Raw genomic sequence first — 19,791 nt, 5'->3', positions numbered from 1 at the left:
TCTACTATAGGCAGTACTTGTAATCCTAGCTACATGGGAGGCTGAGATCAGGAGGATCCTGGTTCCAAGCCAGCCCAGGCAAAAAGTTTACAAGGCCCCAATTCAATGGAAAAAAGCTATTATCCCAACTACTGCAGAACCATAAACAGGATTGAGGTTCGGGAAAGCCTGGCAAAATCCAAGATCCTATTTCCAAAATAACCACAGCAAAAAGAGTTGGAGGTGTGGCTCAAACAATAGAGCACTGTCTAGCAAGGGCAGAGCTCTGAGTTCAAATCCCAGTACCATAAAACAAGAAAAAATGTTTCTAAGGACCATTTTTTTATTCCCATAGAATTTAATTAATATGAAATACAATCTGCAGATATATATTAAGCATAAGCTGAGAAACTCAAATTTGAAATGGATCATGCAATCTTAAAATGTAATTGTTAATAATACAGGGCATGGTTTGGGGATGGGGTATAACTCAGTTATAATGCATGAGCTTACCATGCACAAGGCCCTGGGTTAAATTCCCATCACAGGTGATAGGGTAATAATGTGATTTTTAAATAAAAGGAAATACTTAAAATTTTTGAAGTCATCTTATAAAATAACCAGGCAAAGTTATTTAATAATGTTCTACTGTTTATGGCTACTATTTTCTCATCCAAAGATAATCTGCTTAATCAAACCTTGCATTTAGGCTGTATAATTTTCTAAATGCCAGAGAAAAATTAAACTTAAGTAAATTACAAATTACTAAAACGCTTAATGCTATGATTAAGGAAAATAATACAAAACAGACAGAATGTTACTTCTTTGATTTTATGAATGAGACACATCACAAGAATAGCAGTGAATGGCTGGGCACCAGTGGCTCATGCCTATAATGCTAGCTACTTAAGAGGCAGCAATCAGGAGGATCATGGTTCACAAGGTCAGCCAGGGCAAACAGTTGGAAAAACTCCATCTCAAAAAAAACCCAACACACACACACAAAAAAGGGTTCAAGGAGTGGCTCAAGTGATAGAGCACCTGCCTAACAAGTGTGAGGCCCTGAGTTCAAACCCCAGTACCACCAAAAGGGGAAAATAAAAACACACACACACATGTGTATATATATATATATTTAGGGAGTGCTTGCTGCCATTTTCTGCACGGGGAATGGTAAGTGTTTTTCTATTTTTTACCTGGGTTGTTTGTAAAATCAAAATCAGCCATAATGGTTTTCTTAACATTGTAAATATTCACTGCTCTTTTTTTGGTGTGGTCCTGGGGTTTGAACTTTACACTTGCTACCACTTCTCTACCACTTGAGCCACTCCACCAGCTTCCCTTTTTTTTTTGGTGTTGGGTATTTTTCAAGATAAGGGTCTCATGAACTATTAGCTTGGGCTGGCCTCAAGCTGCAATTCTCCTGATCTCTGCCTCCAAAGTAACTAAGATTACAGATGTGACCCACTGGCGTTGGTCTGAGCCTTGGATTTTTGCTTAAAGATTTATTATAATAAAGTATGATACCAGTCATTGGGACAGGGAATTCCTTCTCTCCTTCTCTATATCCTTCTAAGTGTAGTTAGTTAGTTCACTGCCTCAATTCTCAACTTTGTGTGTACGTGTTTGCATGTTACTGGAGTTTGAACTCAGGGCCTTTAGGTTGAGCCACTCCAGCAGTCCTTTTTTGTGATGGGTTTTTACAAGATAGGGTCTCTCAAACTATTTGCCCCTGATGGCGTTGAACCACGATCCTCCTGATCTCTGTCTCCTGAGTAGCTAGGATTACAGGAGTGAGCCACTGGTGGCCTGACTTCCTTTTTTTTTTTTTTTTTTAAATTATTGGTAGTACTGGGGTTTGAACTCAGAGCCTCTTACTTGGTGGCAGGTGCTCTACCACTTGAAACTGCAGTTCATTTTTGCTTTTAGTTATTTCTCAGATAGTATCTTGTGTTTCTGCTTAGGGCCAGCCTCAGACTTCTATCCTCCTACTTGTGCCTGGCTTGCTAGCTGAGATGGGCATCTTGTGTTTTTCCAGGGCTAGTATCAAATCATGATTCTCCCAATCTCTGCCTCCCAAGTTGCTGGGAATACAGGCATGTCCTACTACACCAGCCAATTTTTAACCACTTATCGAGTCAAGTTTAATTAATTAAGACCTTCAAAATGGCCTGTTCTGAGCAGTAGCTGGTAAGATATCATGTTATTGTCAAAGATTTCTTGAAACCAAGAATGATTATAAGGACAATTACAGTGAAATTACTCTAAGAAAGAAAAATTCTGAGCACATCTTCTCAATCAATTAAACTAAGCAATGAGGAATCTCAAACATTCTCTAGAAAACACTAACTACCTCTTTTCACCAATACAGTATTATTTCAATACTTTTGCAACAAAAGTAATGTGAAAATGGGATGAAAACAGGAACTTAATGAACTTCAAAGATTTTATTCAATTTTACCACTTACTTGAATTCAATAATCCTAAATTCTTAGAAATATTATTTAAGCATAAAAAAGTATTACATGGGTAAATAAGATTTCTTTATAAAAAATTATCCTACAATTTGTCCTACCAGAAAAATTAACCATATACATATACCAATGAAGACAAGACATATCAAATAAAGTCTGGTATGTGTAATTTTAGCCATGTGGTGCCTACTGACCAGCCTCCAAATACACAAATCTAAATGTTAAGTTCTCATACCGTCCAAGAAAACATTGCCAAAGAGGACGATTCTGTGTTGCCAAGTCAGAATCTTTAGAGCCAAACAATTTTGCTAGAAGTCGCACCACAGCTAACCGTTCTTCTCCATCATTGCTCTACAGAGGTAAAAGACAAAAGAAAGCCTGAGCTTTAGTATTCAGATTTCAAAAATATTTCCAAGTTCATATTTCTGCTTATAGTGTTGACAACCTTTTTTTTTTGTGTGTGGGACTGAGGTTTAGACTCAGGCCTTTGTACTTGCAAAGTAGGTATTCTACCACTTGTGTTCTCCTGACCACTTTAAAATACCACATGCTCTCATTTACTAAGGAGAAATTTATTTAATTCCATGTTACATCATCTGGTTCTTTGATCTTATTTGACAACAGCTAATTTGTGCCTACTTCACCACTTATTTGAGATCTACATGTTGATTATATACTTTGTACAAATACAAAGATATTTCACTGAATTCTAACACTATGCAAAATTGTAGAAGAAAAATTCTGTGAATGAGAAAGCTGCAAATAATTTCTATCTTAACAAGCATTCTTTATAGAATCTGTCCTGGAATCTAAGCTCTCACATGAATTCAGATCAATTAAGTTTTAGTGAATGGTTTCCCCTGACTGGAGAACGTGACACTGTTTACTAGCAGAGGAAGAACCTCATAAGGATCTCCGTTTTTTGATAATGAATGACTATATGCTATGAACACTCTCCAATTTCAGTAGTAATATAAAATTTTCTTTTTCAAGATCATATATCTACTAGGATAGTAAATGCAACAACTAAAGCCAACTACTAAGAATTTTAGGTGTTCAAGTACAATATTTGTCTAAACCCATCTTCAATCAACAATTTTTATGGGAAAAGACAGAAGTTAAAATAGAAAAACTAAAGACCACAGAATATGACCTTTTCCTTATCAATGTTTAACTCTCAAGAATAGTGTTTTTTTTTAGTAAAATTTGTGCATTTATATCAATCAAATAGATGTAAAAATGAAAACTGTGTTATGAAGCTTTAGCACAATTATGAATGACAAAAAAGATTGACAATGCTTTTCTCTAAGTGATAGCAATGCTGACTGACACTATCTTTTCCAATGTTCAAAATTTAGTATATAAAAACAATTCATTTTTAAGAAAAAATTAAATCCCTTAAATGTCAAACACTAGGATACAGGGAATTTTTGTTCTACTTGTAAGTGACTACTTAGTAGATGAATGATTATTTAAAATGTGACATTTCACATTTATAAACTACTGAAGTAAAGCTGCTAAGTGAAAAATACAAGTTATTCAACAATAATTTACTTTAAATGGAAGGAGATAAGCTGAACTCACATTTTACTCATTTATAACATTAGAGAAAATCTCTCCAATATACATTTTTAAAAAAAAAAACTTAAAGCGCTTTGAAAATTGGTCAATCCTACCTTCAGTTTGAACTCAAGCTGTGGCATGACAGATAATAACAAATGAGGATCGATAGCAAAAAGCTCCTGGATCAGATCAAAAACATGTTCTGACAAATCACTCACTGATGATCTTCCCAGCACCAGGACCTGATTGAAAAACTATAGGAAACATTAAAAACAAAATATGTATTTCATTTAAAAATCTGAATAGGCTTCCATAAACATGCATTAAAAAACTACATAATAGGATTACATACACAACTGAAGGGGTTGTTTATATATAATAGGATAACCATCTGAACAGCAGAAAAATGAACTTCCAAGTATTATCAAAGAATGACTGTAATGGAAAAGTAAAAATAGAATTGAATGGTTGGCTATATTTCTAATAAGGATGACAGTTCAGAGAACCTCAATTTTCATTAAAATGATCAGCAGCTTGCACAGTTCATTATAGGGAATTTCATAAAATTTTTTCCTTGTAGCATAAGAAAGTCATTTAAAGTCTCAATGTCTTAACTTTTTATGCAAAAATTATTCTACCTTTGCAACGAAGTTAGTAATGAGTATTTAAAGATGAGGGTGTTTCTGGGCTCTGTTGTTTTTGTTAGTATCCAGAGAAAAGTCAAATACATTTTAAAGGCTGATGATACAAAAGCTAGCTGATAATTTAACAACATTAGAAACAAAGACCAAATACTATCAAGAGCACAAAAGATACCACCATTTCCATTGTTCCTCATACACTTAGCAGGAAGTCTTAATTTTAAAAAGCTAAAGAGGCAGTTGTATGAAATAAGAACGTATTTCTGGTATTGTAAAATATTTCTTTTGAAAAGCAACATAAATAGAGTTTAAAAATATTTGCATTTTCTTTAGGGCCCATGAAAAGGAGGAGGAAAGTTTCAATAAAACATCCACACATGAATTAAGCACAGAATGCTACTTGTGGAAGTATATATAAAAATGATTGATGACAGCTACTTCTGAAAACTGAGAATGACGTGTTCAAAAGATGGAGAGATGCTGTTCACTATACGATCTCTTGTACTTCCTGAAAACGTTTTCTAACCTACTGAAATATTAATTTAGCAATAGAAATAATACTGTTATGCCATTTAAATTAATAAACCTTTTTTTTAAATGAGGAAAGTAATTGAACAGATGTTACATTCACGAAGATGACTTTTAAAGGAAAACACTGGAACAATCAATGCAAGGTAATAAGGAAGTAGATCTTTATCAATGTAAAGTAATACTTACAGTCATTCGTATTATAAACAAAAAGTCAAAATGTGGAAATATATATAAATGAAGACAATATGTGGGGAAGGGAGATAACGGAGAATAATGGAGGGAATAAATTCAACTATGACGTACTGTGAGAACGTTTGAAAATGTCACAATGTACCCCCAGTACAATAATAATAAAAAATTTTTAAAAAGAAAATAAATAAAAATAAGGACAATATAAGTTTATAGAATATGTGAAAAATAGATACAAATGAGTAACAGAATTAATTGCTACATCAAGGTAGCATAATTACAGGTTGTTACGTTTTTTTGTTTGCTTTTTGCAGTATATGGAACTCAGGGCCTCATGCTTGTTAGGCAGGCAGTTAACATTTGAGCAACTCCATCAGACCTTTTTTTCCTATGTCTATTGGGTATTTTCAAGATAGGGTCCCATGAACTAGTAGCCCAGGGTTTCCTTTGAACCACAATCCTTCTGATCTCTGCCTCCTGAGTACCTAGGATTATAGGCGTGAGCCGCTGTGCTTGGCTTCAAAATTGTTTTTTTAGTTAAAAAAAAAAAAATAGAGAACAGAACAAATTTATATTCAGTGTATTTTTTTTTTTTTCCCTTTTGAGACAGGGTCTCACTATATAACTCAGATTAGTCTGAAACTATCTTCGTAGCCCAGGCTAGCCTCAAACTTTCAATCCTCCTGCACACCTGGCTCAATGCAACTTTTATTTTTTTTTTTTGGTAGGACTGGGGTTTGAACTCAGGGCTTCGAACTCACAAAGCAGATGCTCTACTGCTTGCGCCACACTTCCAGGCCCTAAGTATTTACATCTACTGGAAGGGGAAGAAACACAAAGGTTTCAGAAGAGTGATCTAGAAGACATAAAGAAGAAAATGTACACACTTAAAGAACACAAAGACTCCAAAGTGGAAGATAAGATACATGTGAATGTAAATGCTGAAGACAAGGTGAGGAGTGTAGACAAGTTTTCACACAGTAACATTTAGCATCCTGTACCATTTTAAAAGCAACAATGAAGCTGATGAAGTTATGCTGCATTTCTTCAGCATTTATCACATTCAGACATAGGTTACAGAATAAATCTGAATGTGAATAGTTCTAATAAATTCACACATTGGATTAATAATTACACAGTTATAGAATAAGTACTGACAGAAATACATACATTGGCAATGCATGCCTCAATAGTCTGGACTGTCCTTTTCAACAAGACTTTTGCAAGATCGAAGGACTGTTTATTTAGATTCTGAAAAACAACAAAATGTGCAAAATTATGAATGAATTAGTTAACTTATGAGACAGCATCATTAGAACACTATAGTCTTAAAATCTCCTAAAATTTGAAATCAACAAACAACCAAATTTCATTTAAGGTTTTACCACCTGCAAATACAGAAGCTGCCAATTGAACTCCATGAACCAAAAAGAAAAATGCAGTAGTCAGTCAATAGCACAATGCTGTATTAAGTTCTACTCAATTTAAAATGCACCTAAGGCTTTTTGAATCTGTTGATAACTTGGCCAACAAGAACTGGCAACCACATTCACATATGCCAAAACCTCTTACCTCCCATCTAACCCACCATGCTTAGTATTTCATTGCTTAATTAGCGCATGTTCTTAAGAAGAGCAGCCCTGGAAACTGTTCCCAATAGAAGCGGTTATTATTAATCAATTGTATTTTTAAGTCCTGATACACTGTAACAAATTAAAGGGTCTGACAAAGCTGGTAGAAACCCCAGTACCACCAAACAACAAAACCAGAAAAAAACAAACAAACAAAAACACCTTTATTGAAAAGGGAATTCTTGCTTTGAAGAATACTATTGCTGGGGGAGTGACTCAAGTGGTAAAGCACCTGCCTGGCAAGCATGAAGCCCTAAGTTCAAACTCCAGTACCACCAAAAAAATAAAAATAAATAAAAGAAAAAGAAAAAGAATACTATTATCATCTATATACTATAAAATTCTGGATCAAACTAAAATATATTGATGATCATTTTGCACCTCTTTCAGAAATAGGCTATGAAACCCTATCCTCTGAACCAGTGGTCATCAAACTTTTATGTAAAGGGCCATGCAGTAAATGATCTCAGATTGTGTGGTCATGTAACAACATAATCCCTTGAACTGGATCCTCCTCATCTCTGCCTCATGAGTAGCTGAGATTACAGGTGTAAGCCACCATGCCTAGCCTCTCCTTCTGAAATGGGTATATTTCACACTAAGAATAAATGCCAAATATGCTGCCCAAGCCCAGCCCCAATTTTTCTCTTATTCTGTCTGAGTTATACTTCATTTTACCATACACTCAAAAACTTTTTGCCCAACTATAGATTGACTTGAATTAATAAAATGAAAATATTTAGAGATCAGAACTCAAAGTAATCACATATTTTTGGGAATAGTACAGTTAAGACATTGTTCATCTAACATATGATATTATACTGTTGAATCATTACAGGGTATGAAAAGACAACACTCCTATTCTTGTAATTCACAGGTTAGTTATGGATAATTAATACAAAATATTTCTGGTTTCCACAAAACAAATAGCACTTACTAAATGAAAATCTTAATATAACATTTATCAGTTTATTTCTAAAAGTAACAGCTGTTAAGAATAATGTGTGCTACTATAAAGAATGACAGCAGGAAAAATTACATAGGATTTCAAATAATCAAAAACTACTCATGGATTTGTATGTGTAGCATTACCTTTAAGTATTAATCAATATTTTAGAGTCCTCAGGACCAAAATAAGAAATTTACTACTTTCATCCTGTACAGACCTTATGTGCAGGTATGAGGTTAATAAGAATGGAGTCCAGTAATTCTTGCGTGACTCCATCGCCTTCCATGATGATGGAGCTCATCAAATCCAGCATGTGCATTTGCACCTTCTTATTGTGGCTATTGCTAAAGAAAAAAGAAAAAAACTGAGGCATAAAAGTCATACAATTACATCTCCCCTTCTTTTGAGACAGGGTCTCACTGTGTAGGCCAGGCTGGCCCTGAACTCTCAACCCTCCTGCCTCAGCCGTCCTAAGTGCTGGGATTACAGGCATTCACCACACCTGGCTAAGCATTCCAGTTTAGATCAACCTCAACTATAAAAGGATTATCACTTAAGAAAACCATACTGATAATGGCAAAGAAATTTAGGCTTCTTTATGTACATTTTTCCCTATGTAAAATACTGCAACAGTTGTTAAGATATTGTTATAAAATATTTTACAAAGACCACCTTAATTTCTAATGAAGCACATTCCTTACAAGTCACACTCCCTACACACAAAGAATAAAAAGACTTTAAAAATGAATAAAGTGTTCACAGAACTTAGAGTAAAAAAATTTTTTTGATTACCTATACTAATACTTTTATACATACACAGCAAAGATTATCAAGACAAAAAGACTAAAGAGTCACCTATAAAACTTTTTCAACATTAACCTGAAATAATGAATAGTTGACTATTTGGCACTTAGTGATAAAACACAAAGATATAAAAATTGTCACACTGTTAGAGGCAGTTTTCTACAAATCTGAGAAAGACAACACTTTTGCATGTCCTCTCCCAAACATCTTGCATACTTTACAAAATGACAATATTATAAAGGATCACTTAGTTGTATACGTGTGTCAGTGTACATGTGTGCAGAGGGATAAGTTGGAAAGGAACAGAGACATTCAGCTTCACACAAAAGAATATAAAACAAAACAGAAATCTGCATACTTGGCTCTCAGATTTTTGAGGATAGGAAAGGAGTGTAGTGCAGATAGACAAAGAGACTTTAAAAATTATTCCATAGATTTCACCAGTCTAAGTCAGTAAGCTTATAACTTTCATTTCTAGTAAGATAACAGGGACAGGATTTACCCTTACAACAGCAACTAAAATTTGGACAAAATATATGAAACAAAAGCTTTCAGATATTGTACATTATGCATATATTGGTAAGGGAAGGAAAACAAAACCCTACAACTTTCCCAGTTAATTGCCTGGAAAGCTTCTAGGCTGTAGGACCGGGCAGCGGACCCTGGCAGAGTCTTATGGTTCCCCAGAGTCTAGGGAGACCAGAGTTTGCAAAGCAGAGTTATCAGTGGGAAGAGAATTAATCAGACAGCAAGCTCAAACAATCAAATGCTTAATCAGCACATACATGTGAGGAAATTCCTTGACTTTGGGGAAGAAAACCCTGAATGGAGAAGAGAGATTGGCCCTTGGAACTCACAATCAAAAGATCCTAGAAGCTTAATAAGCCCCAAAGAGGGAGAAACAGGAAGAAAACTACTATGGTATATCATGACCAAATTACCTGAGATGAATAATAAAGAAAAAAATATTAAAAGTAGCTAGATGGGAAAAAAATACATCATACACAGAAAAGCAAAGATTAAAAACAACAAAAAGTCTTGCTAGAAACAATGAAAGCAAGAAAAAGATGGAACAACTTCCCTGTTAACCCAGAACTCTGTAACTCTGTATCCTGTGTAAACAATTTTTCAAAATAAATACAAAAAAAAAAGACTTTTTCAGACAAAAGAATTCCATCAGCAGACCTAAATTACAGGAATTGTTAAAGAAAGTCCTCCAGAGTGAAAAAGAATTATGCCAGATGTAAATGTGCATCAGAGTAAAGGAATGAAGAACCATGTAAAGGAGTGAAGATACGGCAAGTGCGTCATTAAGTACAAATCAGTAAGCTCTTATTTGAGAAGTCTGTTGTTTACTTATACCTCATGGTAAATTAATTAGGTCAGCATTAAACAGTCTTCACAATCAATAAAAACATTGATAGGATCAAAGACAAGTAGGTATATGTGTAAGTAATTTTGAGATGAAAGAATTGCAGAGTGGAAGGTAGATTCACAACAATAATTTCACAAATTGTTGTTGAAGGTAATAATTATGACTATCAAAAGAAAAGTCTCCAAAAATGTGGTACAATGCAAACAGTGGGCAGAAACTATTCTCAATCCCGTAAGGATATTCCATTATGATGCTGTTCCATCAAGACATGGAGTCTATCTGACCAGTCCTGGAATCTGGGTTTCCCATATGTCCTGCTTGGCCAATGAAACACAGAAGAGACCAAAGGCTTTAAGGGTTCTTGTGCTGTTAAGTGAGGCTTGCCCTTTCTTAGTACTTTTGGAACCTAGTCAGTGGATGGCTAGCCTTCTGGGTAAGCCAGAAAGAAATGTGACTCAGTTGTCAGCCAATTACCAGATGTCCTGCAAAAGGACTGCAAACACAGGAAAGAATCCAGAGCAGACAAAACAACTACCAAGTAGAAGCATAGGCTAAATAAAATGGTGGTTGTCTTACATTAACAAGTTTAAGAGGTGTTTTCTTTTTTGTTATGTTTTTGGTGAGGCAGTACTAGGGATTGAAATTAGGGCCTGTAGCTTGCTAGGCAAGCACTCTATCACTTGAGCCATGTCCCTATTTCTTTTTTTTTTTTCAGTTTGTTTTTCAGATAGGGCTTCACATTTTTCCACAGGCTGGCCTCAGATTGAGAGCCTCCTACCTCTACTTCCCAAGTAGCTGGGATTACAGGCATAAAGTTGTAGGTTGGCTTATTAAACAGCAAGAGTGAGCTTATCTCTTCTATCATTTATTCTAATGGCTTGTTGGTAATCAAATCCCACCAGAACCTTTTCTTCCTGCAATCTTTTTTTCCTATAAATTTCTATCTCTAGACCAAGCTGGTCTGATCATCCCTTATTTATCACAGGTCAACATCTAATCCTACATTCTATCAAAGGAAAAGGAAAAACTCATGAAGTGGTCATAAAAGTTTACACAAAACTCTAACATGCTAACATGTAAGCTATTAGCCAGATAGGCTTATTGAAAGGATAATTCTTTTGGCTACAGCTGGATAAATAAAATGCTATTAAAATGAATTTATCTGCTTCTTCCTTTTTGAGGGGCAATACTAGTGTTTGAACAAAGTGGCTCATGCTTGCTAGGCAGGAGCTCTACCACTTGAGCCACTCTGACAGCCCTTTTCTGTGTAGGGTATTTTGGAGACAGGGTCTCTCCAACTATTTGCCAGGACTGGTTTTGAACTGAGATCCTCCTGATCTCTGCTGAGGAGGCTAGGATTACAGGTGTGAGCCATCGGCTCCTGGCATGCTTCTTCCTTTCTTAATGTGGCCACTAAAATATTTTAAATTTATGCAAGACATTATGTTTGCATATAGTGTAATGCTTCAGGATGCATCTCATAAATATGCTTTGTTTACACTAAGAAAAACAAACAGAAAAACTGGGCTAAAATTTGTTTGGGCTTTCTAGTAATACATCCTTGGACAAGCAAGTGACCACACTCATTCTCCTTGTTTCTAAGACAAAAAAGCTGACTTAAGCAATGTTTGTGACTTTTTTCCCCCTAGTTCTAAATTATCAAAGACAGTGTGCTTAAGTACTAAGCTCTTAGCTCTTAAGCCGTTCAGCACTAATGGTACACAGAACACTCATGGTTTCTACCTTAGAATTTAGTGATTATTTCATGATTTAAGGTTTCACACTAGTTACTTCCCCACTGCAGCTGTTACCTCTGTTGAATACGCTTCTTCTAAACAAGGGCTTTCTATGCCTCGGTGCTCCCAACACAGAACCAGACACAGAAGACTCCATCAATTGATTTATATCATCAACTTACAGAGAAGTATAATGGCAAGAACAGCTTGCAGACAACAGGATTTATTTTCTTCTTTATATTAACACTTCTTATAATTCTGAAAGCTTTTTGTGCACATTAGAGTATACGACACTTCAATATACACAGCAAGAAAGAGACGAGCAAACTTACTTGATTACTGAGAAGAGAGTCCTAAAAAGCTGAATAAAAATTTCATTGCAATCTTCCAATTCAAAGCAGATGTTATACGATTTAACCCAAGCTAAATTCTTAAATGGATAAATAAAAATAATTACTTAATAACATATATACAGATTAGTTACACAAAAGTAAACTCACTAGTAAAATTTCTTTTTTAGAATTAGGAATCTATATTAAAGCCTATAAAGACTAAATATACAAAACTACAACTGTTAAATTATTTGCTCACTGACATTTAAAAAGACATATACCTGAAGGCACAATTGTCCCAAACTTAAAAACAGAAAATATTTGGGAGTTTGTAAACTCATATGTATATATAAAATGTAAGGAGCACAGCAAATCCATTTTTAGATTAGAAAGAAATAGAAATAAACAGGTGAAACTAAAAGCTAGAGTTTCAAAATCAGCAATTTTTTCCAGCAGAATAAAATTATCTTTTCAAAATATGAGGAACAAGATTATATTTTCCTTATTAAATGTAAGACAGTTTATTAAGTGTGTCTTCTATTAAACAAAAAGGTTTCATTGTACACTATAAAATTACTATAAAAATTTGCTACTATATAGAATAATGATATTTATAAAATAAGGTATTATATTTTTACCTCTAATAAATAAAAGTATCTATTAAACTGTGGACTCTTTGTATCCTCCAAACCTTTTAATTGTCTGGTAATAAACAAAAATATGTCCTGTTAAAAGAATAACAAAATATATTAGTTTAGACACAAATACTTATTCTTTCACAACAAATGAATAGTCTATGTGTATGTATGTGTATATATATATATATATAAATTGTTAAAAGCTGAAATAAAAGAAAATTCTACTTTAGTTGAATGCCTTGGGGACTGGCCTAGTTCATTATTTAAAATGACTGTAAAAGAGCAAAATAAACAAAATAATATCCTTTAGAAATAAAGACTATTACTTTTACTGATCTTGAGGCATTCTCACTCTGAGAACACAGGCTCTATATTTCACTTGCTTCTCTTCCACTATACCACTTCCATGTCGTCACTCAGTATCTTCACTTTGCATCATGGTAAACAGCTATCCTCATTTTTAAAGGAGCTCAATGAGTTTTTCCATTGCCATTTTGTACTATAAACACCTCGTTTTGAATTCAATGTGTGACTACAAAGTTGTATGAAACAAAGGCAACAGATGGGTCAAAGGGTGATGATAGTGCTTCATTTGCTCTTTTTGAGTCTGGGTCTCATTTCATACCCAAGCTGTCCTCGAACTCTCAATCTTCTTACCTCAGCCTCCCCAGTGCTACACCATGACAGCTATTTCATTTCTTTTTTTGGGGGTACTGGGGCTTAAACTCGGGGCCTACACCTTGAGCCACTCCACCAGCTCTTTTTTGTGAAGGGTTTTTTCAAGATAGGGTCTTGTGAACTATTTGCCCGGGCTGGCTTTGAACTGCAATCCTCCTGATCTCCGTCTCCTGAGTAGCTAAGATTATAGGCATGAGACACCAGTAAACAGCCAGCTGTTTTATTTCTTATTAAGCTTACTTCAGAAGTTTTAACTTGAAATAGTCAAATAAGGTACAACATGAATTTTATATTCCTCTAATACCCTCTTATTCAGAGGGATATGTTCCAAGATCCACAGTGGATGTCTGAGAGTACAGACAGTACTGAACCCTGCATATACTTTGTTTTTTTTCTGTACACACAGACCTATGGTAAGTTTAATTTATAAATTAAACACAGTAAGAGATTAACAATAACTTACAATAGAATATTTAAAACAATATATTGTAAAGGCTGGCAGATCAGTTCAGGTGGTAGAGCACCTGCCTTGCTCTGAGTTCAAACCCCAGTACTACCTCCCTCCCCATAAAAAATTTAAGATCCTTAAAAAACAAAACTGTAAATTTTGTACTTTGGGGCCATTATTGAACACAAGCACTAAGACACTGCTATAGTTGATCTAATAACCATGACATCTAGTTAGTGACTAACAAAAAGGTAGCATATACAGTGTGGACTACTGTACAAAGGGACAATTCCTAGCTCAGAAGAGATGAAGCAGGACAGTATAAAATTTCAATAGATTCCTCAAATCAATGAGCAATTTGCAACTGATGAACTATTTAGTTTTTTAATTTTCCAGTTATTATTTTTGGACCATGGATGACCACAAGTGATTAAATCTGTTGAAAGAGAAACTATTGATAGGGAGGGGGATCACTGCATTTAACAGAAAACAGTCCAAAAGATTAAAATTTGCCAAGAATATTATATGAGTAATAATATGAAATCAGCTCAAGAGATCAATATAAAAGAAAAGTTCCTCCAACATGTTGAACAAAGGTAGAACCACCAAAATAAGCACATAATTTTTTGTATGTTGAATAACTTGTAGGGGCAATATTTATTTGAATGTGTAAATCCTAGCATACTACCATTTTAAAACTATCACCAATCTGCTCTTAATCCCTTGAACACAGCCATCTGGGCTTTGGGAGGGACTAGCTTGAAGGTTCAGTATGAGCAGACAAGGGTTTTGGTCTTTAGCCTTCAAAGCCTCATAAAAATCTAGCCATTTTTGGAGACATTTAAGTGTGAATTGAATGAATAGGTTCACAACTAATGATACGATTTTAAAACGACAACAATAATATGAAACCTATGTTCATAATGATAAACTATACTAAGAAAAGTAAAAGTAAAATTTTACTTTTGTCATATTCTGTAAAGATTATATTTACCTTAAGTTTATCATGGGAAGTATATGGAGCTTCTGGGGCATAGATTCGAAATATGTCAGCCAAACAACATGCTACAAGGAGACGCACATCTTTATTAGGGTTCCTGAGGAAGAATTCAGATGCAAGATGCAAGGCTAGTGGGAGATACTGCTGCTTTTCATCTTCTGAGTCCTGATCCATATCCATAAAAGTTTTTACTACCATCTGTAAAAATATGTAAAAGAACAATATAATCAAGTTGTGCTACTTAGTAATTAGCAGGAGAGATTTCTTTCTTTCTTTTTTTTACAAATTTGAGGAAAGAGGGTTGGGCATAGCATATAGGTTGGTGGCGCAGTGCCTGCCTAGTGTATGTCAGGTCCTAGGCTCAACCTTCAGTAACATACACTACAGAGCATAAGCATGAAATGCCTAATCACAAAGAAACCTATAAACAAGTATTGATTTTTGGATTTCTCATAGATTAACTGTATTACCACCAGATTTTTCTAAGAACTAAAACCTCATTATTTACTTTGAGAAAGGGTCTTGCTATGTTGCCCAAGGTTGGTCCCAAACTTCTGACCTCAGTTGATCCTTCTGCCTCTGTCTTCTGAATAAATGAACTACAAGTATTGTCACCATGTCCAGCTTTCATCACTCATTTTGTAACTAGCCCAGATAAAAAGGTCATGGAGCCATATGCACAAACTGATTTGATATTTGGCATCACTGATTATGTCTCTATTTTATAATCAAAGCTGCCTTCTGTAGGTTTCTTAAAACTACTATTCCATTTGACACATTAACAATTTATGTGCTTTACAATGCAAAGCATCCACGTTTAAACCTTTCTAGGTAGTTTTTATGTATTACTGATTAATGGCTTTAATTATAAATAGCCTCAGCTATTACTTATGACTATAAAACTAGCAAATGCACACTGTATTTATTTACCCAGAACCTTGTGTGTACTAGCAAGCTCTCTACCACTGAGCATATCCCAAGCCCACAAATGCATTTCAGAATCACAATAAATGCAAATCAATAAGATGAAAAAAGAAAAAAAATCTATAATTTTCCAACCCTAGAAAACAACCACAAATTAGTTTTTGTTTTTTATGCTGACTTATTTTTCTCTGTAAATATGCAAATATTTATTCACGTATCTAATCATAATTTGCTCAGATCTTAAAAAGTTTTCTCTAATCATACTACCTAAACTGTCATCATTGTCAAACACTGAAGGTGTACTTTTAGTTCTATTTTCTCAAGCCTTTTGTTTTCAATCATGAATAAGTGTTGAATTTTATCACTTTTTGGTACTGTTGAGATAACCTTATTTTCTTCTGAATTTTTTAATACAGTAAGTCGTACTGGCTGATATTCTAATTTTAATTCTAGTTTGCACTTACAAAGTCTAATTTTAGTCCAAGTCTACAACATTCCTACAATAAATCTAATTTGGTCATAATTCTTTCATATATTGCTGTATTTGACTTGGTGTTTCAATTTCTTAAAGTGATATGCATGAAACAAACTGGCTTGTAAAACTTAAGACAACCTTGTTAAGTTTTAGTAATGAGGTTATGCTTCCTTGAAGAATTTGAAAAGTAACCTTTCTTTTTTACTACTATATAGACAGTTTAATAGCAAGACTGATTTTATTTATTCCTTAACTATTTAGAGAAGTTCAATTAATCAAAAGAAGAAATTATAATGGAAATTAGAAAATATTTTGAACTGAATGATAATGAGAATATAAGTTACCAAAATCTGTGGGATACAGTTAAAGCTGTACTTAAAGAAACAGAAACCCAGTCGTTTACATCAGGCGGCAGCCATCAGGTAGGCCAAGATGGGTGCATACAATTACATCCAGGAGCTGTGGAGGAAGAAGCAGTCGGACCCGATGTGCTTTCTGCTAAGGGTGTGATGCTGGCAGTACCGCCAGCTCTCAGCGCTGCACAGGGCTCCCTGTCTTACCTGGCCAACATAGTGCGCTGCCTGGGATACAAGGCCAAGTAAGGTTATGGCATATACAAGATTCAGGTGCCCTGTCGTGCTGCAAATGCCTAGTTCCTAAGGGTACAACTTACAGCAAGAGTACAATGATGTCAACCAGCTGAAGTTTGCATGAAGCCTTCAGTCTGTTGCCGAGGAGCAAGCTAGACATCATTGTGGGGCTCTGAGAGTACTGAATTCTTACTGGGTTTGTGAAGATTCCACATACAAATTCTTTGAGATTATCCTTATGATCCATTCCATAAGGCTATCAGATGAAATCCTGACACCCAGTGGATAACCATACCAGACCACAAGCATAGTGAAATGCATGGGCTGACACCTGCAGGCTGCAAGAGTCGTAGCCTTGGAAAGGGCCACAAGTTCTACCACACTATTGGTGGTTCCCACCATGCAGACTGAAGAAGGCACAATATTCTCCAGCTTCACTGTTACTACTAATAAAAGCAGTATTTGTAAAATTCACCTAATAAACAATTTAGGACAGTCATGTCTGCTTAAAGGTGTTATCTGTCTGTTAAAATGAGTTTGCAGATTATTTCATGAATGCTTTGTCAAGTTAGGGAAGTACAAGAATGTTTGAAGATTTAAGTGATAGTGTATCTTGTTTCTAATAAGGTAAACATTTTTGTCTTTGTTTTATCTTACTAGGGTGTTATGTCAGTGTTTTGAACATGCTGTGTGGTGTAAAATAAATTCTTACAAAGTTCAGTGCTGAAACTAGCTCTGTAGATTTGTTCAGTACATGTGATGAAACTTACAGCTTTATTGGGATGATGCAATGTTCTGCTGGTTTAAAGTGGCTGAGCTTTTAGAGATTGGCAGGTACAAACTTAATACTGGAGTTTGCTTAGAGATTTTTAGGAGAGGAGTATATTCTAACCAGATAACATGACTGTATGCAGAAAAGTAATTGCTACTTCTGAAAGAGAAGTTTCCAAAATACCACAGTTTTCAGAAGAATCAAATAAACCTGTTGGAAGAGGTCTCTAAAATCTAGATTAGCCTCTGAAAATCTTGGGTCTCCACAGTACCATGGAAGTTAACAAGGGTTGAAAGCTGGTTCAGTTATATTACTTCAGGGGATCTAGAATCTTGAATTTGATACACAGCAGTCAGTGGTAACACTGTTGGACATTGAGCAGATAAGAATTATCTATTTTAAGATTTGTAACATAGTAGCACAAGCTAAGGTGGGAAGCTGCTAAACCAGTGGCTGTTCAATTTATATGTTCCAAGTGTGAGTTCAGAAACTTCAGCCTGAGTTCAGAAACTTCAGCTTGAATCAAGATTTTAAAATACCCATAACTATAGTTGATGACCATTAAGAAGTCATATATTATTGACTGTGTATAGAGGTTGTTCAACTAAAGAAATAAATATCTATTAAACTAAAACAAGGGGACCTTATGTTATCTTTTCTCATCTAGTTCTAATGTGCTTTGAAGCAAACAAAGTAATTGCAAAAACAACACTGGCAGAAATATTTTGAGGGAAAATAAAAAATGTTTTACTTAAAAAAAAAGAAACAAACAAAAAACAGTAAATATAGTAATAAGCAAACTTTTAAAGGAGGATTAAAAATCAATGATCTAGCCTGACATAGTGGTGTACACCTGTAATCCCAGCACACAAGAGGCAGGAGGATCAAGAGTATGAAGCCCAGCTTGGGCAATACAGCAAGTTCCAAGGTAGCCTAGGCTACATAGTGAGACCTTGTCTAAAAAAAACCCCCAAAGGGAGCCAGGCATAGTGGCTCGTGCTTATAATCCCAGATACTTGGGTGGTGGAGATCAGAAGGACTATGATTTAGGGCCAGTCTGGGCAAAAAGTTAGTAAACCCCATCTCAACCAATAAGTTGAGTGTGGTGGTGTGGGCCTGTTATCCCAGCTACTGTGGGAGGCATAAGTAGAAGAACTGCAGTCCAGACTGGCCTGGGCAAAAATGAAGACCCTAAAATGCAAGATCCTATTTGAAAAATAACTGAAAGCAAAAAGGGCCAGGGATATGGTGCAAGTGGTAGAGCACCTTCCCAGGAAGCATGAGGCCCTGAGTTCAAACCCCAATACTGCATCCTTCCCTCCCAAACCCCCAAAGGGGTGGGGAACCAATGATCTACAGATCTACATTCTTATCTCAAGAAATTAGAAAGTAGGAGGAAAGGAATAGAGCAAACATCAATGAACTGAAAAACAAGCATACAAAGAAAAAACAACAATGCCAAAAGTTGATTATTGTAAAAAGCAACTAGAATTAATTAGCTGGGTATCAGGGGCTCACACCTGTAATCCTAGCTACTCAGGAGGCAGAGATCAGGAGGATCACAGTTTGAAGCCAGCCCAGGAAAATAGTGTGCAAAAAAAACCTATCTTGAAAAAACCCATCACAAAAAAGGGCTGGTGTAATGATTCAAGGTGTAGGCCCTGAGTTTAAACCCTACTACCACAAAAAACAAACAAACAAAAAAACCACAACAAAAACACATAAAAAGAACTGACAGACCTTCAGCAAGAACAAGAAAAGATAGAGAAGTCACAAATGAGTAATATCAGCAATGAAAAGGAGGGTATATTAATATACATCCTGATAATAATACATTAGAGAAAAGAAAACCCATCACATGAAATACAACATCTGCATAATCCTGTTTCTACAAAAAGAACCCCAATCTGAAGTTTGAAAACCTTTTCCACAGTAACAGATGGCTTCACTGGTGAAAGTTCCAAACTCGGCAACTATGTATAGATAAGTATAATATGAGCTACTCTATGTTGCATATAGCTACTCTCTGCCATTCTGCTGTTACAGTTCCATGTCTTGGTGT

The 19,791-nt window shown here is 35.2% G+C and overlaps 1 protein-coding gene and 1 pseudogene across 2 annotated transcripts in view; one reads left to right on the top strand and one right to left on the bottom strand.

The window, feature by feature from the left end:
- The window catches only part of Pds5a (PDS5 cohesin associated factor A), a 126,644-nt gene that overhangs the window by 65,919 nt on the left and 40,934 nt on the right, over positions 1-19,791 (bottom strand). The window contains exons 3-9 of one of the 2 annotated variants that reach the window (XM_020160971.2): positions 14,963-15,166; positions 12,843-12,929; positions 12,205-12,302; positions 8,175-8,301; positions 6,548-6,628; positions 4,130-4,270; positions 2,689-2,804 (exon numbers count right to left, since the gene is read on the bottom strand). In XM_020160971.2, coding sequence (XP_020016560.2) covers positions 2,689-2,804; positions 4,130-4,270; positions 6,548-6,628; positions 8,175-8,301; positions 12,205-12,302; positions 12,843-12,929; positions 14,963-15,166 — 854 coding nt within the window. The remainder of the gene's footprint in view (positions 1-2,688; positions 2,805-4,129; positions 4,271-6,547; positions 6,629-8,174; positions 8,302-12,204; positions 12,303-12,842; positions 12,930-14,962; positions 15,167-19,791) is intronic. The other variant, XM_074042422.1, reaches the window with a different exon arrangement.
- LOC141410988 (large ribosomal subunit protein eL15-like) lies at positions 16,800-17,458 on the top strand (annotated as a pseudogene).

The sequence above is a fragment of the Castor canadensis genome, chromosome 9 (genome assembly GCF_047511655.1).
Source record: "Castor canadensis chromosome 9, mCasCan1.hap1v2, whole genome shotgun sequence".
Taxonomy (NCBI): domain Eukaryota; kingdom Metazoa; phylum Chordata; class Mammalia; order Rodentia; family Castoridae; genus Castor; species Castor canadensis.
The sequence above is the reverse complement of the archived record's forward strand: the minus strand, read 5'-3'. Positions and strand labels throughout refer to the sequence as shown.